General features: G+C 36.0%; 1 protein-coding gene across 3 annotated transcripts in view; it reads right to left on the reverse strand.

Moving 5' to 3' along the window:
* LOC120419672 (uncharacterized) overlaps window positions 1-19,602 on the reverse strand; it is a 145,625-nt gene that overhangs the window by 49,354 nt on the left and 76,669 nt on the right. Inside the window, exons 2-3 of one of the 3 annotated variants that reach the window (XM_039582443.2) lie at window positions 15,211-15,404; window positions 7,226-7,574 (exon numbers count right to left, since the gene is read on the reverse strand). The exons of 1 other annotated variant lie outside the window; for it this stretch is intronic. In XM_039582443.2, coding sequence (XP_039438377.1) covers window positions 7,226-7,285 — 60 coding nt within the window. In that variant the 5' untranslated portion in view covers window positions 7,286-7,574; window positions 15,211-15,404. Of the gene's footprint in view, window positions 1-7,225; window positions 7,597-15,210; window positions 15,405-19,602 lie in introns of all 3 variants that reach the window. One more of the 3 variants, XM_052708020.1, reaches the window with a different exon arrangement.

Genomic DNA, 19,602 nt, shown 5'->3' on the forward strand with positions numbered 1-19,602 from the left:
CACTCTAAAAAATAACCCGGCAAAGTTAGAAAAAACACGAAATTTTAAAATGAAAAACTTTGTTCTAAACAAAATAATGACCCTTCTGGGACAATTAAGATTCGAAAAGAACATTAAATTTCCCATAAAATGACATGTTCCAAAAAATTTTACAGTCGAGTAACGGAAAATGGGAGAATTTTTAAAACTTTTTTAGTGTTTTTTTCGATGAAAAAAACGTTTTTTCGGAATTTTGCGTACGCTATCAAATTGGGCGTCTAATTTTACACAAAAGTCCCTTTGACACCAAATTTCTATCTCATCACCGTTTCAGGCTGCAAATTATTGAAAAACACCTCTTTTTTCACATGTTCAAAAATGGAAGGGGTCGTACCGCCCCTCCGTCACGAGATATCAAAAAACGGACCTCGGATTCGTGATCAGGGACAAAAGTTACCCCTTAGGACAAAGTTTCACGCAAATCGAAGAGGGGTCGGGGCAACTGCTGTGTGAGTTGGCGGAGAATTACCCTTATACAATTTTCGCAATTGTATATAAAACATAAAAAAACAACAAATAATCTACTTTAGCGACCTTCAGGTCTTTGTTGTCTCTATTACAAGTTTTTGTTCGAACCTAGGAGTCCCCAGGATTCGAACCGACGATCTTTGGATTGCGAGTCCGACTGCTGACCAGCGACTCCACCGGAGTAGGCTTGGTTTGGTTTATTGTTTGTACTTATACAAGAAAGACAACTCCTACACCTAGAATAGCTTAACGGCCTAACAATAACAGGAAGGCAGGAGCATGGGACTGAGAATCGAACCCATGATCATCCGCTTGCAAAGTAAACGGTGTAATCATTCAGCCTGCCACTTATCTAAATTTAATTCTGCAAACTTTTAATACAACTGAATGTTAATGTATTATCATAGAACTGCTAAATAAACATTTTAGAGAGGATTTAACGTTCCCTCCAAATTTTGACCAAATCGGTGAAGATCGCGTTAAAAAGTTTACTGAGTTTCATATATTATTTTATTTGAGTTGCTTTCCGTAATGCTGCCAACGCTATTAAATCAATCAACAATTTTGAACGCAACGATTTCAAGTGCTCTCCAAATATACTAATAAACCAAAGCGCGCCAAATAGCACCAACCAAACTAATGGAAAATTCACGGGGCAACCCGTGCCGATTCACCCAAATGGATTTCCCGGTACGTGCAGCTGCTGAAATCGTGTTTATGTTCCTGCAGTTTATTCTACCCCGTTGGAAGTCAGGCAGCAGTTGATGAACAGTTTGATCGAAACTACACACACCGGAAATAGGCACCGAACGGCGATGAAGGGGTTGCAGGTCTTTCATCATTCGGTGCGGTTTGCCGGAAATGGACTTGGCCCGCGTTGCCTCGGGGAGTGCGGAGTTCGTTTCGAGTAACTCGGCAGCTAGCTCAGTAATGGATTTCGTGCCACTCAAGTGTGGAGCGTTTGTTTTACACTTTAAATTGGAGCGAAATTGGAGTGGGTAAAACTTTGAGTAAATTGGCCGGTGGCTGATGGGGGTAATTGCGCTGAATGAATAAGTTTAACTGTGTTGGGTACATTGAAAATAACGAGTCGTTTTCCAAAACAAGTTGTCAAATATTCCCAAAAGTATAAACAGCTGATGATCTGCTTAACTTCAAATTTTTAATTCCACTTCTGCCTACACATAACCATCTCCTCTCGATACGAATCGGTCCGCGTCCCTATCTAAGCTTTCATCTATTTCCGACGCCTCCGAGTGGGTCGTACCGTCCCACGGAAAAGCAGATTTTCTCACCCTCTCGCTTCACGAGCCCGCCTCTAGGGGAATCACTCTCGTTGGGAATGATTCGAAAAACGATACCTTTTTTTTCGTACTTTCCTGGACTTCAACCCAACCCAAATCCAGCTGGTGGAGTTGTTGCCGCTGTTGGTAATGGCTTCGGCGATGAAGATGACACTGATTGCGACGGTCGTTTGTAAGGTCTTCTACTTTTTTCTGTCCCGCCTCGTTTTGTGGGATGGAAAAGTTGACGATCAACTTTGGACGCGTTTTTTCCCCACCCGGATCCTTTCGAAGATGTGTGAGATGTGCTTTTTGCCGTTTCCGTTTGGAAACAGAACACTTTTCCGTTGTCACACTCGCGACGACAACGCGCGCCCGCTGGCATTTGATTTTCGAATGGAGTCGAACATCACACACGTGCTCGCACAATAATACCCACGTGGGTGGGTTGGGGGGTGGGGCAGAAATGGGTTCTCAAGGGGACCATTTTCCATTTAACTGCGCATATTTCTGGCGAGAAAAGCAGGAAACACATTTGTCAGCCAGGGGGGAAATATCGAATTTATTCGATGTAGATTGGCGTGATCGTTGCTGTCACTGGAGAATGATTGAGCGGTGAAATGGTAGATTCTTTGGGGTTGATAAATTCATGAGTAAAATATGGTGATATAAGTAAAGGTGTAACGTAAACATGATTCTTTTCTTTTGTGCTAACAGACGTATCTCAACGGTCAATTTTAATAAACTGAAATCCATCACGGCCATTTTTAACTCAGCAAAACACATTAACACGCATTTGGTAGCTACTTGAACCTGTATGAAAGAAGACTATCAAATATTTTGTGTTGATCGCGCGTTCACATCTCAATGGCTAGATTGAGGAGATATTATGATTTTTTTACAGATAATGTATTAAATCCACTTAAAAGATATTTTTCAATCACTCTTTGAAAGTTTCATGAAAAAAAAAGCTCAAAATTTTTCCGTGCTCAAAGCGAACTTTCAAACTTTGTGATCGTTTTTCTCTGAACACCGGGTTGATTTACGAGTGCCACGATACCTCGAGATAGGATGGACCAAATTGGCTGATATTTGGGATGAAGACATATCCCGTGTACGTGACGAAGCCCTATTTTGGGTTGGGGGGTTGGGCCGTTGCTACAAAATTGAAAATTGTAAATTTAAACTATTTCCAATGAACATCATACCGTTTCAAAACAAAGTGTTCGTCCTATAAACATTTTTCAATTTCTATTTTTTATTTAAAAATAAATGATTTCGGTCAAAACAAATCGACGTCGTCGTGCTATCTTGTCGCACCCGCTAACAATAACAAACACGTTTTGCTTGATTGTCCCGAAGTTTGGTTGAAGATGGTTGCTGGAGTCCAGAGTTATAATTGAAAATGTTTACGGTAGTCTAACTTGTACGTGCGTCAAACGCGTTCTGACCTGAAATCCCTTTGCCCAGTTGTCGCACTTACATCATTTTTTAGGGAGTGACAAGATAACACGACGAGATTGAAACTTATATAAAGTGACAAAAATGCACGTTTTTCGGATTTCGTTGAACATTTCAGGTTTGAAATCGAATTTTGGGGATCTGTGAAGGTCAATCTGTGGCGTTCTTCACTCAATTTGGCAAAAAATGCACGTATTACAAGTTAGCACGACGGCGACGAAATGCACAGTTTCGAGCAATGCACATTTCAAAATGATGATTTTTAACTTGACCGAGCAATATAAGACCGATTCTTCGGCTCCTTTTCAAAAAAATCCAAGTTTTTTTCAGCGTTTTGGCTGTAGTGGCAAAATAAAAGAAGAAACCCCCCAATGTTATTACATATTTGAAAAGATAATTGATTTTCCTACAAAGAAATATCATGCAGAATGAACCATATAGTACCTGTGCTTCCCCTGAAATAAAAATGTAGCGTGACGGGACAACATCGTAAAACTGGACTTTTAAAAGGCACACTACAAAAATCGCTACAGTTTTGTCAGTTTGATTTTTTAAAACTTTTGCTCTTCTACACATTATCACAAATTAAAAAAACGAATCTTTTGCTCCTTGAACTGAAAGAATTGGATGAAATTTGAGTTTTTGCCAGCCATTTCTTTTCGTGACGGGACAACGAAAGGAGCAAATTTGTGAAAAAACTCCTCTCCCGTACAATGGCTTGCAGACCACTTTTGGTCAATGTTCTTGGTTTTTAAGGTAAGAAAACGCATTTAAAGCACATTGCAATTATTGCATCAAAATAAAAATGATTTTCTTCATATTAAAAATCATATTGAAATTTGAAAAATGTGGCATTTTGGTGTAGCTTCGCTAAGAATCGGTCATAAGATGTTTCCAACGAATACTAATTTAAATTAGTTGGAATAGAAATATGATTCCTGAAAAGAAATTTTCTAACGTTTCCAAAATAAAATTTAAGGATTCTACAAATGTTTTTTTTTCAATCTTTTCAACACTTTTAATTGCCAACGAAGCCATCTTGTACTCGTATAAATTTACAATTTTTTTAATTTAAATTTAAGGAGATAAAATTTATTGTTTGCGGTTTCAAGAAAAAAATGGCATCAATCAATAAACCCATAAATTTGTTTTTTTTAAGTGTCCTCATCTTATTCAAAGAAAAACTTAACAATTATGATTTAAGTGCGTCTCTTTGAAATCAATGGTCTAATTATATCGAATAAACAAACACAGTAATAACGTTTGAAACGAACTCAATAATCAATTTGAAATTATATTCCCAAACTTAGGAATTTATGTTTTTTTTTAACTTCTGAAAAAAATGTTAAAAGAAAAGATATAACAACTGTATTCAATTTCTGAAATAAAAAAAAGCTTTATTTTTTCACGAAAGTTTTTTCTCAGTAATGTTTTTTGAAAGTTTTATAACGCCGTTGCAGATATTTTCCTGGGTGCCGAAAAGTCAGAATGCGTAACGTGATTTTTGAATGCTCCCCACTGCTCGCCACTAATACATCTGCACTACAGCTGTAAACATAAACTAAGTGGCGGGCTATGTTCAAGCTCAAGCGTGACCTTTTTTTGCTGATAACATGACTTGTTTGGATTTTTATTGAATTTCTTCATGTTTTAATTTTTGTTGAAAAATTAAGGGCTTCGCACTTTTTTTGTTCGTAGTCTAATCGATAGGCGGCCAAAAGAGGCCTTTTTTGATTTCCACGTGACGAAATATTGCGACAGAAGTGGGTGGAATTTTGTGAATCAGAAGAACAACCGAATCGAAGTTTCGAGATTGTGTATCTTTGAAGCACAGTGATAATGTTGGAGTAAAATTATTCAATATTATTTGGCTTGTGCCATTCATAGTTATTGATAACTCGTCGCTAACATTTCAAAAAGCGTCATAAACGTAAGTTTAGCGTGAGACATAGCGCTTATTGAAATGCTAGCAACGAATTTACCCAATCTCGATTTCTACCCTCTTGGAAATGGAAATAGAATTCTAATCTACTGAGAACAATCTAAAATGCTTTTTTTCTGCATTGATAATCATATTTAGCATGTTTGGGCTCGTTTAAAAATATTTAGAACATCTAAATTTCAATGCACAGCACAGCAAATTTTATTTTTCTCGCCAAAAATAAATTTAAAAATTCTGGAAATTTAGGGTATACTTTCAACCAAATACTCACTGGCCGGCAGCGAAATTGTTGGAAAAAAAAGTTTGTACCAGTCTTAGCTAGTATAACAGATCTTAGACACAGGTATAAAGGAGCGTTAGTTCACCCGTTGTTTCCAACGACTTGAACTGGAAACTTGCGGTAGAGTCCAGAAAAAAAACCTGGGGGTTGTAATTGTTATGGGAATATTTTTGTTTGTGTTGGCGATTGTCTGGCCCCGCCCTAACACAGAAGCAAGCGCTGGAAGGATTCTCGATCGCTATTCTGACTTCCAATTCTCTTGGACAAATCAGGGATCATTATTTATTAAAAAACCGACACAACTATTTGAAAAAAAAATATCATCAAACAACAATTGAACGGAGAAATGCTGACCAATGCCATATCCTTCTGACCAGGAGCGTATATTCTATTACCAATGACCACCACAATCCCGGGTTGACAGCCTCAACCTCGGGGTCGCGTAACCGCGTGGAAATGCAATTATTTACATAATTAATTTACAACGCATGGCAGAGTGCGTGCCCCCACACGTGTGCACCAACCACAATCATGCTATACGCTATAGTCTGAATCCGGGTCCCTAACACTTATTCCAAGAACTACTGGCCATCCTAGTGGAATCACTGCCGCCGGGGACGTTCCATGGTTGAACCTAACCTCAATCTGGTTTGTTCTCGTTGTTGTAGGCTGACACACAGAGCTACGGAATAACTGGGATTGCGTGCAACATCACCGTGACCACATCCAGCATCGGTCAAGCAGTGGCACATTCCATGAATCATCGTCACCCGGTGGAAGCAGTGGGGTTTACCACATCCACGTGTGTGTAGTTTTGGACACCCGACATTGCCGCCAAGATAGATTGAAGTTCCAAAGTCAGGCCCGGACGTGGTTGACATGGATTTTCCGGATTTAATCAAATTTTGACCCGTGACTCGGTGTCTTTTCTCCGAATTGAGATGAAGTCTGCAGTTGATTGATTTGCCAATATCGATGGTCGAGGCTTTCGGAACGGAACGTGACTCCCGCGGGACTGCTGGTGTGGTACTAAATGTGGTGCTGCCAGTTTGTGGCCAAGTTATGGCAATGAAAAACCGATTGTTATTTCATTAGTTCTTTGGGTAGGGCTAGGGAAGGTTCGGTGAGGTCAGAGGGGTAGTTTCATGTTTCGGGTAGGTCCCGCGCTCGTTGGTTAGGGCACAATCAATCATGTGGCCCAGCAACAGCGTATCGAGGTAATTGACCATTGAAAAGGTTCATTAATGTGGTTGATTGCGGGATCGAATTTGTTTTTGTTTTTTGGGTAGGAGATTCAGGGAAGTTTTTGATTGGATATAAAAGAAAGAAAAAAAAAGGTTAAATTGTAGCATGAAAATATCTGGAAAATCAAATAAAGTTATTTAAATCGAGCTCCACATGTGCACATGGGAAGCACCAAATGGCAAATTGAATCACTGATATGAAAGGGGTGCAACAAAAAAAAAACTTTTGTAATCGTTACCAATGCCCGTCAGCTGCGTGTGGTGATGGAAAAGTTGCCAACTTCCCACGTATGAGAAACTTTCTCCTTTCCTTCCCAGCGGAGTGTAACATGAGTACGGACACCCCCGGCAGTCAACAGTCACAGGTTGTTATTCCAGTTGAGTAGGGAAACTGTAAAAGTGTCAACTCTCCGTCTGACTGATCACTGCGGCGACCCAAGTCAGAGTTGCTTGGAGTTATTTTGGGAATATATTTTCAGTACCTTAATCCAAAGGGCCACATACTCACCGTGTGCAGATTCGAAATCTGCGTCAATTCCCCCGGCGTCATGTGGTGTAAGGCCAGCATGGTGTGGTTTTTTTTCTCGCTTCTCCTACAAACACTTGTTCAGCACACACTCTCTACTAGACGACGAGTAAAATACGGGTCACACCATGACTACATCTACCAATTCCGTTGGTACACCATATCCGGGGAGAGAAAATATTGGCAAACGAGGCCCCACTCGAAGCCTTTTCCTAGCTTCCGATAGGTTCCACCGTCGGCGGTGCCATTCTCAAATAAGATTACACCTTTCACTGAACTAATTTTCACACGAGCTTTTCTTCTCCGCTATTTCGATTCGCTCTTTTCCTCTCTATTCAATAAACAACATCACACTCTGCAAACATACGGTGTTACATGGAGCGATTCTCTGTGAAATTGAACGTAATTTTTTTTTTCATTTTGTAGATTTGGTTTGAAAGATTGAGAGAACGTTCAGGATGGCCCAAGAATTTCTTCTATTGTTTGTTTTTTATTTTAGTGCTCGTTACATTTTTGGAAGAAATCTAAAATATTATCAAACAAAATTTCAAAAATCATTTTTAGATGTAAATTTAAATATGAAATCGAAAGTGTCCTCACACATTTTTTTTCAATTATGTTAACGGTTTTCTAAGTTTTAGGAAATTTACTGTTAATTTTGCCTTCCTCACTGAGGTAAGGCTATAATCCTGCTCTAAAAATGAACTTTCTATTAAAAGCTCCTAGACCCACCTTCATGTATACATATCTACTCAGAATCGAAAACTGAACAAATGTCTGTGTGTGTGTATGTGTGTGTGTATGTGTGTGTGTATGTGTGTGTGTATGTATGTATGTGACCAAAATTCTCACTGAGTTTTCTCAGCACTGGCTGTACCGATTTTGATCGAACCAGTTGCATTCGACTTGGTTTAGGGTCCCATACATCGCTATTGAATTGTTAGAAGTTTCGATAAGTAGTTCAAAAGTTATGTATAAAAATGTGTTTTCACAAATACCCGGATCTCAATTATATGCATGTAAACGATGTCCGGATCCATCATCCGACCCATCGTTGATTAGGTAATTGAAAGGCCTTTCCAATGAGTCCAAGACATTGAAGATCTGGCAACCATGTCTCGAGTTATGACCACTTAAGTGATATTTATGTACTTTTTTGAAGCCGGATCTCACATAAATGTATGTAAACTATGTCCGGATCCATCATCCGACCCATCGTTGGTTATGTAATTGAAAGGCCTTTCCAGTGAGTCCAAGACATTGAAGATCTGGCAACCCTGTCTCGAGTTATGACCACTTAAGTGATATTTATGTACATTTTTGAAGCCGGATCTTACTTAAATGTATGTAAACTATGTCCGGATCCATCATCCGACCCATCGTTGGTTAGGTAATTGAAAGGCCTTTCCAATGAGTCCAAAACATTGAAGATCTGGCAACCCTGTCTCGAGTTATGACCACTTAAGTGATATTTATGTACTTTTTTGAAGCCGGATCTCACTTAAATGTATGTAAACTATGTCCGGATCCATCATCCGACTCATCGTTAGTTAGGTAATTGAAAGGCCTTTCCAATGAGTACAAGACATTGAAGATCTGGCAACCCTGTCTCGAGTTATGACCACTTAAAAGGTATTTATGTACTTTTTTGAAGCCGGATCTCACTTAAATGTATGTAAACTATGTCCGGATCCATCATCCGACCCATCGTTGGTTAGGTAATTGAAATGCCTTTCCAATGAGTCCAAGACATTGAAGATCTGGCAACCCTGTCTCGAGTTATGACCACTTAAGTGATATTTATGTACATTTTTGAAGCCGGATCTCACATAAATGTATGTAAACTATGTCTGGATCCATCATCCGACCCATCGTTGGTAAGGTAATTGAAATGCCTTTCCAATGAGTCCAAGACATTGAAGATCTAGCAACCCTGTCTCGAGTTATGACCACTTAAGTGATATTTATGTACATTTTTGAAGCCGGATCTTACTTAAATGTATGTAAACTATGTCCGGATCCATCATCCGACCCATCGTTGGTTATGTAATTGAAAGGCCTTTCCAATGAGTCCAAGACATTGAAGATCTGGCAACCCTGTCTCGAGTTATGACCACTTAGGTGATATTTATGTACATTTTTGAAGCCGGATCTTACTTAAATGTATGTAAACTATGTCCGGATCCATCATCCGACCCATCGTTGGTTAGGTAATTGAAAGGTCTTTCCAATGAGTCCAAAACATTGAAGATCTGGTAACCCTGTCTCGAGTTATGACCACTTAAGTGATATTTATGTACTTTTTTGAAGCCGGATCTCACATAAATGTATGTAAACTATGTCCGGATCCATCATCCGACCCATCGTTGGTTATGTAATTGAAAGGCCTTTCCAATGAGTCCAAGACATTGAAGATCTGGCAACCCTGTCTCGAGTTATGACCACTTAAGTGACATTTATGTACTTTTTTGAAGCCGGATCTCACTTAAATGTATGTAAACTATGTCTGATGCACTGAGTTATCTCGGCACTGGCTGACCCGATTTGGTCCATTTTGGTCTCATTTGATCCGACTTGGGGTCCCATAAGTCGCTATTGAAAATGATAAAGTTTAGTTAAGTACTTCAAAAGTTATGCTAAAAAACGAATTTAACATAAGTCCGGAAGATTGTAAAAAGGTTGGTTTTTGTAAGAAACCTCGTCATGTTATACATTTTTAGAAAGGTATTCGAAAGACTTTTTCAACGAGTTCAAAAGATTAAAGATCTGACAACCCTATCAAAAGTTATAAGCACTTAAGTGTTATTTATGAACTTTTTAGAGGCCGGATCTCTTATATTTCGATGAAAACGTTGTACGAATCTATCATGCGACCTGTCGTTGGATAGGTAATCAAAAGAACTTTCCTGCGAGTTCAGTAGATTGAAGATCTGACAACCCTATCAAAAGTTATAAGCACTTAAGTGATATTTATGAACTTTGTGGATGCCAGATCTCAGATATTACCTAGCATTACACTCAAAATGTGAGGAAGGCACCAACCACCTTATGGTGGATTAAGTAACGTTTTTTCCTTTAAAATACTTCATAAAAGAAAAGCACCATAACTTTTTTTTAAAGGCTTAGAAAATTAACTACAATATTTCGTATTCTTTGAAGATGTTGATTCGTTTTCTTTGTTGATGATGTTCATGTGGATCGTTTTGCATAAAAAAAAAATAACTCGAAATCGCGAATTTTATTCATGAATTTGAGGGGTATATTAACGCTTGTAGCGCAATTGCACCAGACTTATGATAAATTCCGTGGTTCTCAAATTCATGAACACAAGTCACAATAACGGAAATTGTTTATTTCTTTGTGTTGTTTAATCAAGCTAAAATGTTTGGCCTTCTCAGTGCCTTGATCTTTTAACTAATTATTTCAAAACATATTCGTTCCATTTTCAATGTTAAAAAATGAAACTTATGTAAAATTTTCTGTTTTATCCATTTTTTGGAAATCAAGGCTAACCTATTGAAATAACTAAAAACACTTTTCTGGACACCTAAAAATCTCCAAAATAATCTTCATAATTCTTAAAAGTTTCATTTTTAACATTACAAATCGAATCAATTCGTTCCGAAATATCGCAAGTAGTGCGTCCATTCTGGGAATTCCCGGGACAAAAATCCCAGGATTTCCCCTAAACCGAATTCCTGAATCTTTGATCTGGAAACTCAGATTTGGTTGTGGAAATAAATGAACAGTTTAATACTGAATAATCGTATTCACATTTATTCGGCTTATAAGGGAAAATTATTCAAATGTTGGTTTATGGATCTGGAAAACGCCTAGCGCTTTTAATATTTTCCATAAAATTTTATTTATTTTTAAAATACTTGAAAAAAAAATCATATTAATTTATTCTTCATCAAACATCGGCATTTGGAACAAATTAGGACATTAATAACGAACTAAGATAGCTGAGCAGTTCTCTACGAAATTTTTAAGAATTTTAATTTTTGTATTTTTTAATCCAACTGAAATTTTTTTGATGTCTTCGGTATGCCCAAAGAAGCCATTTTGCATCATTAGTTTGTCCATATAATTTTCCATACAAATTTGACAGCTGCCCATACAAAAACGATGTATGAAAATTCAAAAATCTGTATCTTTTGAAGGGATTTATTTGATCGATTTGGTGTCTCCGGCAAAGTTGTATGTATAGATAAAGAATACATTGAAAAAAATTGAATAACGGTAAAATTTTTTTGGTGATTTTTATTTAATTTTTTGTCACTAAAACTTGATTTGCAAAAAAAAACACCATTTTTATTTTTTTTTCATTTGTTTTAGAGGACATCAAATGCCAACTTTTCAGAAATTTCCAGGTTGTGCAAAAAATCTTTGACCGATGAATATTTGAATCAATACTGATTTTTTCAAAAAATCGAAATATTGGTCGCAAAAATTTTCAACTTCATTTTTCGATGTAAAATCAAATTTGCAATCAAAAAGTACTGTAGTGAAATTTTCATAAAGTGCACCGTTTTCAAGTAATGGACAGTTTTTGGTAACATTTATGAAAATAGTCGCACTTTTTAATTTTTTAAAATAAGTGCACATGTTTGCCCACTTTTAAAAAAAATATCTTTGAAAAGCTGAGAAAATTCTCTATATTTGCTTTTTTGAACTTTGTTGATACGACCCTTAGTTGCTGAGATATTGCCATGCAAATGTTTAAAAACATGAAAATTGATGTTTTCCAAGTCTCACCCAAACAACCCACCATTTTCTAACGTCGATATCTCAGCAACTAATGGTCCGATTTACAATGTTAAAATATGAAACATTCGTAAAATTTTCCGATCTTTTTGAAAAGTGAGAACATAAATTTTCCTGCTTTTAAAACCTTTGCATGGCAATATCTCAGCAACTATAGGTCGTATCAACAAATATAGAGAATTTTCTCAGCTTTTCATAAATATTTATTTCAAAAGTGGGCAAACATGGGCACTTGTTTTAAAAAATGAAAAAATGCGACTATTTTCAAAAAAGTTACCTAAAATGGATTAAACTTGAAAACGGTGCACTTTATAAAATTTTTACTGAAGTACTTTTTGATTGCAAATTTGATTTTACATCGAAAAATAAAGTTAAAAATTACCAATATTTCGATTTTTTTGAAAAAAATCAGTATTGATTCAAAAATTCATAAGGTACGTTATCCATTAGTGGACCCCTTTCTTATAGTGGACCCTCTGAAGGGTTTTTGATGAAAAATTCAATAAAATCACAATTTCAAGCGTGTTTTTGACTACAAATCTTTTATTTGGCAAGTTCAGCATCATTTAAAACAATGTTGGCTGACATTGACGTGTCCTTTCCGCCAAAATAAGTGTTTTGAGTTCGACATCTGAAATCAGCCATGGCCACTAGCATTTTCACAACAAAACAGCATTTATATTTTATGATTGAATTAACTATCCAATCATTTTTTGACTGATTATTCAACTTCAGCAGGTCGAAATAATGTAAGTTTAAGTAACTTTACTAAAATAAAACGAAGAACTGCTCATTTTCGAGCAAAAATAAGGGGGGTCCAATATAGGACAACGAAAATCCAAACTTTTCCAAAAGTGGACCCCTATTAATTTAACTTACAAAAATAAAGAAAACTATGTATTTAAGAAAAAGTTTCTCTTAAACATACAAAGAATGCTTGTTGTAATCAACTTAAACGCATATTTTTTCAATTATGAGTATAAATATAGCTGTTTTTATGTTAAAAGTACCAATATGCTGAAGCCGAAAGAATTTATAATTAATCAAAACTTTAGTTAATGGTACTTAACTAAAGCATCATAGTTGCAGTTTTAATGAAATTTTGTAATAATAAATCAATAACAAAACATTATTTTTAAATAAACATGCGTGGTTTTATCAGCAACTGTAAACAAAACTATTATTTAGTTTCGGTCAATCATTTATGTAATTAATCTGGAAAACAATTGCATCAAAATTACTTTTTTAAACTATTTGTATGATTACAGTGGTTTTTGAAACGTTTTCTCGGATCTTTTTCGGAAATAAATGTGTTTAAATGTCTGTTAGTTTTTTTGTTGTTTAAAGCCAAATTTGTTAACAAAACATATTGGTTCATGATGAAAAGTGAGCAAAATCCAACTTTTATTCATTATATCTATGATTAGACCTACACCATGCATCAAAACATCAAATATCGGTTAAATTTGGTATAAAAATAACAGTTTGCCTATAGTGGACCCGGGTCCACAATCGGATTATGGACCCGGGTCCACTATAGGAAAAGGGGGTCCATAACAGGCAAAAAAAAACTTTTTTTTCAAATGGCTATTTTTTTGCTCAAAAACAATGAACTGATGAAAAAAATACTCAAAATTGTTCAAAACACTCCAGATTCCATTATTTTGTACAAAGGGTTATGAAAAAGTGCTTAAAATATAGAAATTTTTTGAAATATGTGCTTCGGCTCTACTAGGGGGTCCACTAATGGTTAAAATACCCTAACTCACTCAATGATTTTTTGCACAACCTGGAAATTTCTGAAAAGTTGGCATTTGATGTCTTCTAAAACATATCAAAAAATAAAAAAAAAAAAATAAAATAGTGTTTTTTTGCAAATTTAGTTTTAGTGATAAAAAGTTAAATAGAAAAATCACCAAATCGTTTTTACCGTGTTTCATTTTTTTCAGTGTAGTCCGTATCCATACCATTTTCATGCATCATTTTTGTATGGACAGCTGCCAAATTTGTTTGGAAAATTATATGGACAAACTAATGATGCAAAATGGCTTCTTTGGGCATGTCGAAGACTCCAAAAAAGTTTCAGTCGGTTTAAAAAATACAAAAAAAAATCGAATGACCGAAATCTAAGAGAACTGCTCAGCTGTTTAAGCCTTTATTATTTGCATAATGTTCTGATTTTTTAAATTAACAAAACAATTAACACACCGATTTTCAAATTTATTGTTTTAAAATATTCTGTACCTATTCAGACAGCAGTTCCGATTTACCACAGGTGGCGGTAGTGACTGAAAGATTATTTGTAAAATATATATTATATAAAACATGAAATTTTTAACTTTTCTTGATTTTTAAATTCAATGGTATCATTTTATTTGTTTTCGTTTCTTGTTTTTTGACAGTTAAATTTTAAGGACAATGAATTTGAGTCACATTGGATTAAACATTATGATTCAATAAAAATCAAAAGCACAACAAAGAACAAAAAATAACAATTTTTAATATTTTTAAAACTTACAAAAAACTGCTGTTCTTGTTCAGATTGAAGTGTAATCTACACCAATAAACAGTATTTAGCTATTGCTTTGATTGCATGCTCGAAAACATAACAAATTTAATGAATACGTAAATTTTATGACTGTTTCAAAATTTTCTCGGAATCCCACGAATTCCCGGGATTTAAAAAAAAAATTTCTCGTTTCCGGGGAAATTCAAAACCTTGGAAAATTGGACCCCCTAATCCCAAGTTCCAAAATTAGGGGTTGATTACATGGAATTTAAACGTTAAGATGCTTTATCTCAGAAACCTGCAATACGATCAAAATCAACATCATCAACCAAGAAAACAAAAAAATGTAGCAAACTTTCTCAGCCTTTTAAAAATATTTCGTTTTTGCCGGGTGCTTTTCCTTCATTTCTTTGGAAAATTTAGCTTTAAATTGCCTAAAATTTTAAGACGGCTTAATAAAAAATGTGTAAAAGGTAATACTCCGCCAACTCACTCAGCACTTGCCCGGCCCCTCTTCGATTTGATATCAAAAAAAGTACATCGGATTCGTGGTCAGGGACAAAAGCCCAATTACCCAAGCGTCAAATAAGATCAAAATCTCTTCAATCACAACGAATGTGTTCAATGATCAATCAAAATCGAGTTCGAATTTCTTAAACATTGTCACTTGATTTCACAGAGAATCGCTCACACTACTCGATTTGGTGGCACTATCCAACAAGGCCATCAGCGGCTGCTGCAACGGGGACGACCTTCTTCACGGCCAGCATTCCGGCCGCAGCGCCAACCGTGGTGGACCATTCGACACGGTCGTTCCCGGGAGTGTGCATCCTAGCGTGTGTGTCACCAGAGTGGCAGCAGCTGTTTGTCCAAACGTGTTGTACTCTACAGGGGAAGAAAGAAGACAGAACACGGGTGTTGAGGAACGCCGCCCCAAAATAGGACACTCTAATTCTCCGGTTGGACCATCGCAATTCTATAGGCGGCTTTCGGTTCGCAGTGCAGTGGGTACAATTGTTGTGGTCGAGCGGGAATGTACTTTGTTGCAAACTCGGGACGGGATGTTTACTGGACCCCCGAGGAAGACCCGTGCCACGGTCGTCGTCGGTTCGGGTCAGAGGAACAACTTGTTGGCGTTGGGAAGCGAAAGTAGCATTTGAGCCGGTCACTACTGTGTGCAGTGCGGAATTGTGTTGGGCATGTGCATTTTGTTGATGGCACCTGGGGGAATCGAATTAGACCTCGGTGCAGGTTTTTAAGGAGCTTAAATTTTCAGTTTGCTGGAAAATATTGCTTGCTCCCTCAAGCTTTTAAAATAATATCATTGAGAAGGTACACTATCCTGTTTGTTTTGTTGTAATATTGATAATGTAGTTTGATGATATTATTTTCAACATATTGAAAGTTCAATTATCTGAAGGTTTGTATGGGACTTCGGATAGTCGCATAACGAACGAAAAAAAAAATGTCGTATTTTTTATTTTCTTATTTTTATTTCAAAATCGAGTTCAACGACCCTATTTGAGCAAAATGTTAATAGCGTATTGCAAAATATGCAAATTTCCAATTTGGATCGTCGCCATTTTGGCCACCATCTTGGATTTAAAAATTCTAGTTTACTTTACCGTAGGTGTCATAGGTATCTAAGCACGAGAGTAAAAAATAACAAAACACATTTTTGGCTTCATCCATAAAGTACGTCACGCTCTATTGAACATTTAAAGTTGGGAATATTTTTTACGTCAGAGTAAAAAAATATAGCTTGTTCAGTTAGTTTAGTAAATTAATTGTAGTTATTTTGTTGTAATTTTACAACTAATTTTAAACATTTTTTAAACTGTTTCAAATTCAAAAATGTATTATTCAGACAAAAAACCCACTTTCACTTCGACCACAGCAGATGTTCAACAATAAAGCAAACTCCAAGGGACAACCGGACCGACCTTCCCCAGCAGGGCCAACGATGCCTCACCAGAGTGTCTCCGGATGTCATCACACGTGGTTACACCGCGAGCTAGAGCTAGAACTCGAATTCAACCACCAACTCAAAACAACCCGAGAGAGAGAGAGTCCCTCACCAAGCTAAAATATGCAGAACCAGCATGCGGCAACACTGCCCGGGTGCTGATAGTCCCAGCAGCAGCGATGTCAGTTTAAGTCGTTCCGAGCTCGGCGTACTAAATTATGTACTCTGGCTGGTAGGGGAGTCGCGTTTCGTGGTGCTAGTAGAATGTGGCGCAATGTGAGGTTATGTGAGAACTAGTAGCAAACTGACGACGTGTTTAGGCAGCAGACGATTTATCATTAGCAAACGTGGCCGCCCTGCCTCTCTAGGATCTCACGATATCACGAAAAGGTGGCACCCCGGCTCAGTCGTCACACGAAACGTAATTGATATGTAGTGACACGGAAAGTCAATTTGAGAAGGCATGTTTGAAAGTGCAATCGTTATGAGAAGACTTGATGGTTTTTCAGGCTCAAATATTGCAATTTTCACGGAGATCGTGCTTTCTAAACACCAAGTTTCAAAAATATTTCACGGAGCGTAAAATCATAAAAAATGCCAAGAACCAATAAAATTTTATGTTAAAAATATTGCAAGAATTGTTTGCAAATTATTATTTTCAGTACCCATTCATTAAAGCTTTGAAAAATTGTCATTCAAAAATTCTATGCAATCGTTTATAAATCTTAATCTTAAGAAAGATCTTTCTGATCGATTTGGTGACGTTGGTGAAATTGTAGGCTATCGTGATGGAATATCCAGCACTCGATCGCTATATTTTGATCGGTATTTCTCGACTTATGAACGATATTTCTCGATCGAAGATTGAAATCATTCGATCTCTGTATGTCGATCTACTATCGACAAATTAAGACTAATGATCGAGAAAATCTCGGTATGTGTTCGAAGCTTGTTTTCAAAAATTGAAAATTCCATTCCATTCCAAAAATCTAAAATTTAAAAAAAATCAAAAAACGTGTTTTTATGCTTCAAAAATAAAAAAAAATAAGCAATTAAATTAATTTATTTGAATTTATAATTTAAAACAAAAAAAAAAAACAAAAACTCAAACGTTTGAAATTTGAAATACAGCCCAGACTCGATTATCCGAAGCCTCGACTATCCGAAGTTTCAATTATCCGATGTTCAATTATCCGAAGGTTTGTATGAGACTTTGGATAATCGAATAACGAACGAAAAAAATGAGTTATTTTTTATTTTATTATTTTAACATGAAAATGGAGTTTCACGACCCTATTTAAGTAAAATTTGAATAGCTGATTGCCGATTAAATTTAGTAAATGCATTGTACAGTAATTGAACGCCATTTTAGCCACAGCCTTGGATTTAAAAAATCTAGTTTACTTAAGCGTAGCACTACTCTTGAAAAATAAAAAAAAAGATTTTTTCATATTTCGATTATCCGAAGTGAAATCATTCCGAAGCCTTCCGATAATCGAATCTAGACTGTTTTGAATAAACAAAAAATAAAAAATCCATAACTTTAAATTTTAAATTTTGTAAAGTTAAATACCATCAAACGGGGTGACTTTGATAGGTTTGCGATTTTTCCGCAAAATGAAGAGTACAATCAAAATACGTAAGGAATGGTTTAGTATCATATTGACCGTGATAGAGAAGTGTTCAAAGTACCTCAAGAAGAATTTTTCATAAAATTTTGAAAAGTTTAAAAAGTGAGTTACCTATAGTTAAGAAAATATTGATGAGAGTCATTATTTTTAGCTTTTCAAAGTGTCATGATTTTCTAAATGAACATGATTTTGAATCGAAAAACGGAATGCATTTTCGGATTCTTTAGACAATTTTCCACTAGGAGAAGGTTGAATAAGTTTGTAAATAATAATAAATATGTGTTTTTGGAACACAATTAAAAAAAATCTCCAAATATGTCCGAAAAATTGCAATTTTAGTCGATTTTCGCAAAAACCCATTTTTGTAATCATATCTCTGCGTATTTAAATTAGGAAAGTTTTGGTGTATGTATAGGTCACCACTGAAATTTTCAAGTTATCGCAGTTTTAGTGAAAAAATACTAGCTTTTCCCGTTTTCGTCATTTTTCCATTTTTGCACGTGGCGCGTCGAAAAACCCAGTTTTTATTTTCAAAAAATCGTATCTCAAAGTATTGAAAACATAACTTCACAATTTTTTTATATTTAATGTAAAATTTTCCGAGGAAACAGCTAAAAATATTATCAGACATAGGCTCTTCGGTCTCGAGACCTTCAAAACAGCATTTTAAGTTTTCATACGACCATTTCAAATGTAAAGCTAGATTTTTGAAACTTCTTACTATTTTTCTCAAATAGCCAAACTAATCACCTTTCTTTTGCGTCTAACACAGCTAATATTGGATGAAATGACGCGAAGATATGTTTTTTGCCTTCCTCACCTCAATGAGGAAAGGCTATAAAATCACTCGAAAAATGAACTTCTTTATTCGACCTCCGACCGACTCATCGTTGGATAGGTAATCAAAATACTTTTCCAACAAGCCCAAAAGAGTGAAGATCTGACAACCCTATCATTAGTTATAAGTACTTTAGTGTTTCTAATACACTTTTTTGAGGCCGGATCTCAGATATTTTGATAAAAAATAAGTGTTATTCATACACTTTTAAGGCTGTGTAGTGTATTCACTTTATGAATGCGAGGAAGGCACCAACCACCTAAAGGTGGATTAAGTAATGTTTTTAAGAGGTTTTTGCGAAAATCGACGAAAATTGCCATTTTTCGGACCACCCTAACTAACTTTTTTTTTCGAATCGTGCTGTTTACGTGAGGGATTGCTGTTTTAAGCTTTTTTCCATTTTTTAATTTTTGACAGTTTTTAAAAATTTGATAGAATTGAAACCATATTTTTTTTAAATTGCTGCAGAGCCGATTCGTTCGAATTAATAATTCGAATTAAATAACAGTCCAACTTATAACCGATGTTGACCCCATTGTTCGACGATTTCTGAGCGCGTGATTTCAAGGTTTTGTCAGCTGTCAGTCGTTCGGAAAAAAGAATTTGGATGGGCTAATTCAAAAGCAGTTCAAATGAACGACTCCGCTC

The sequence above is a fragment of the Culex pipiens genome, chromosome 2 (assembly GCF_016801865.2).
Source record: "Culex pipiens pallens isolate TS chromosome 2, TS_CPP_V2, whole genome shotgun sequence".
Lineage (NCBI taxonomy): Eukaryota > Metazoa > Arthropoda > Insecta > Diptera > Culicidae > Culex > Culex pipiens.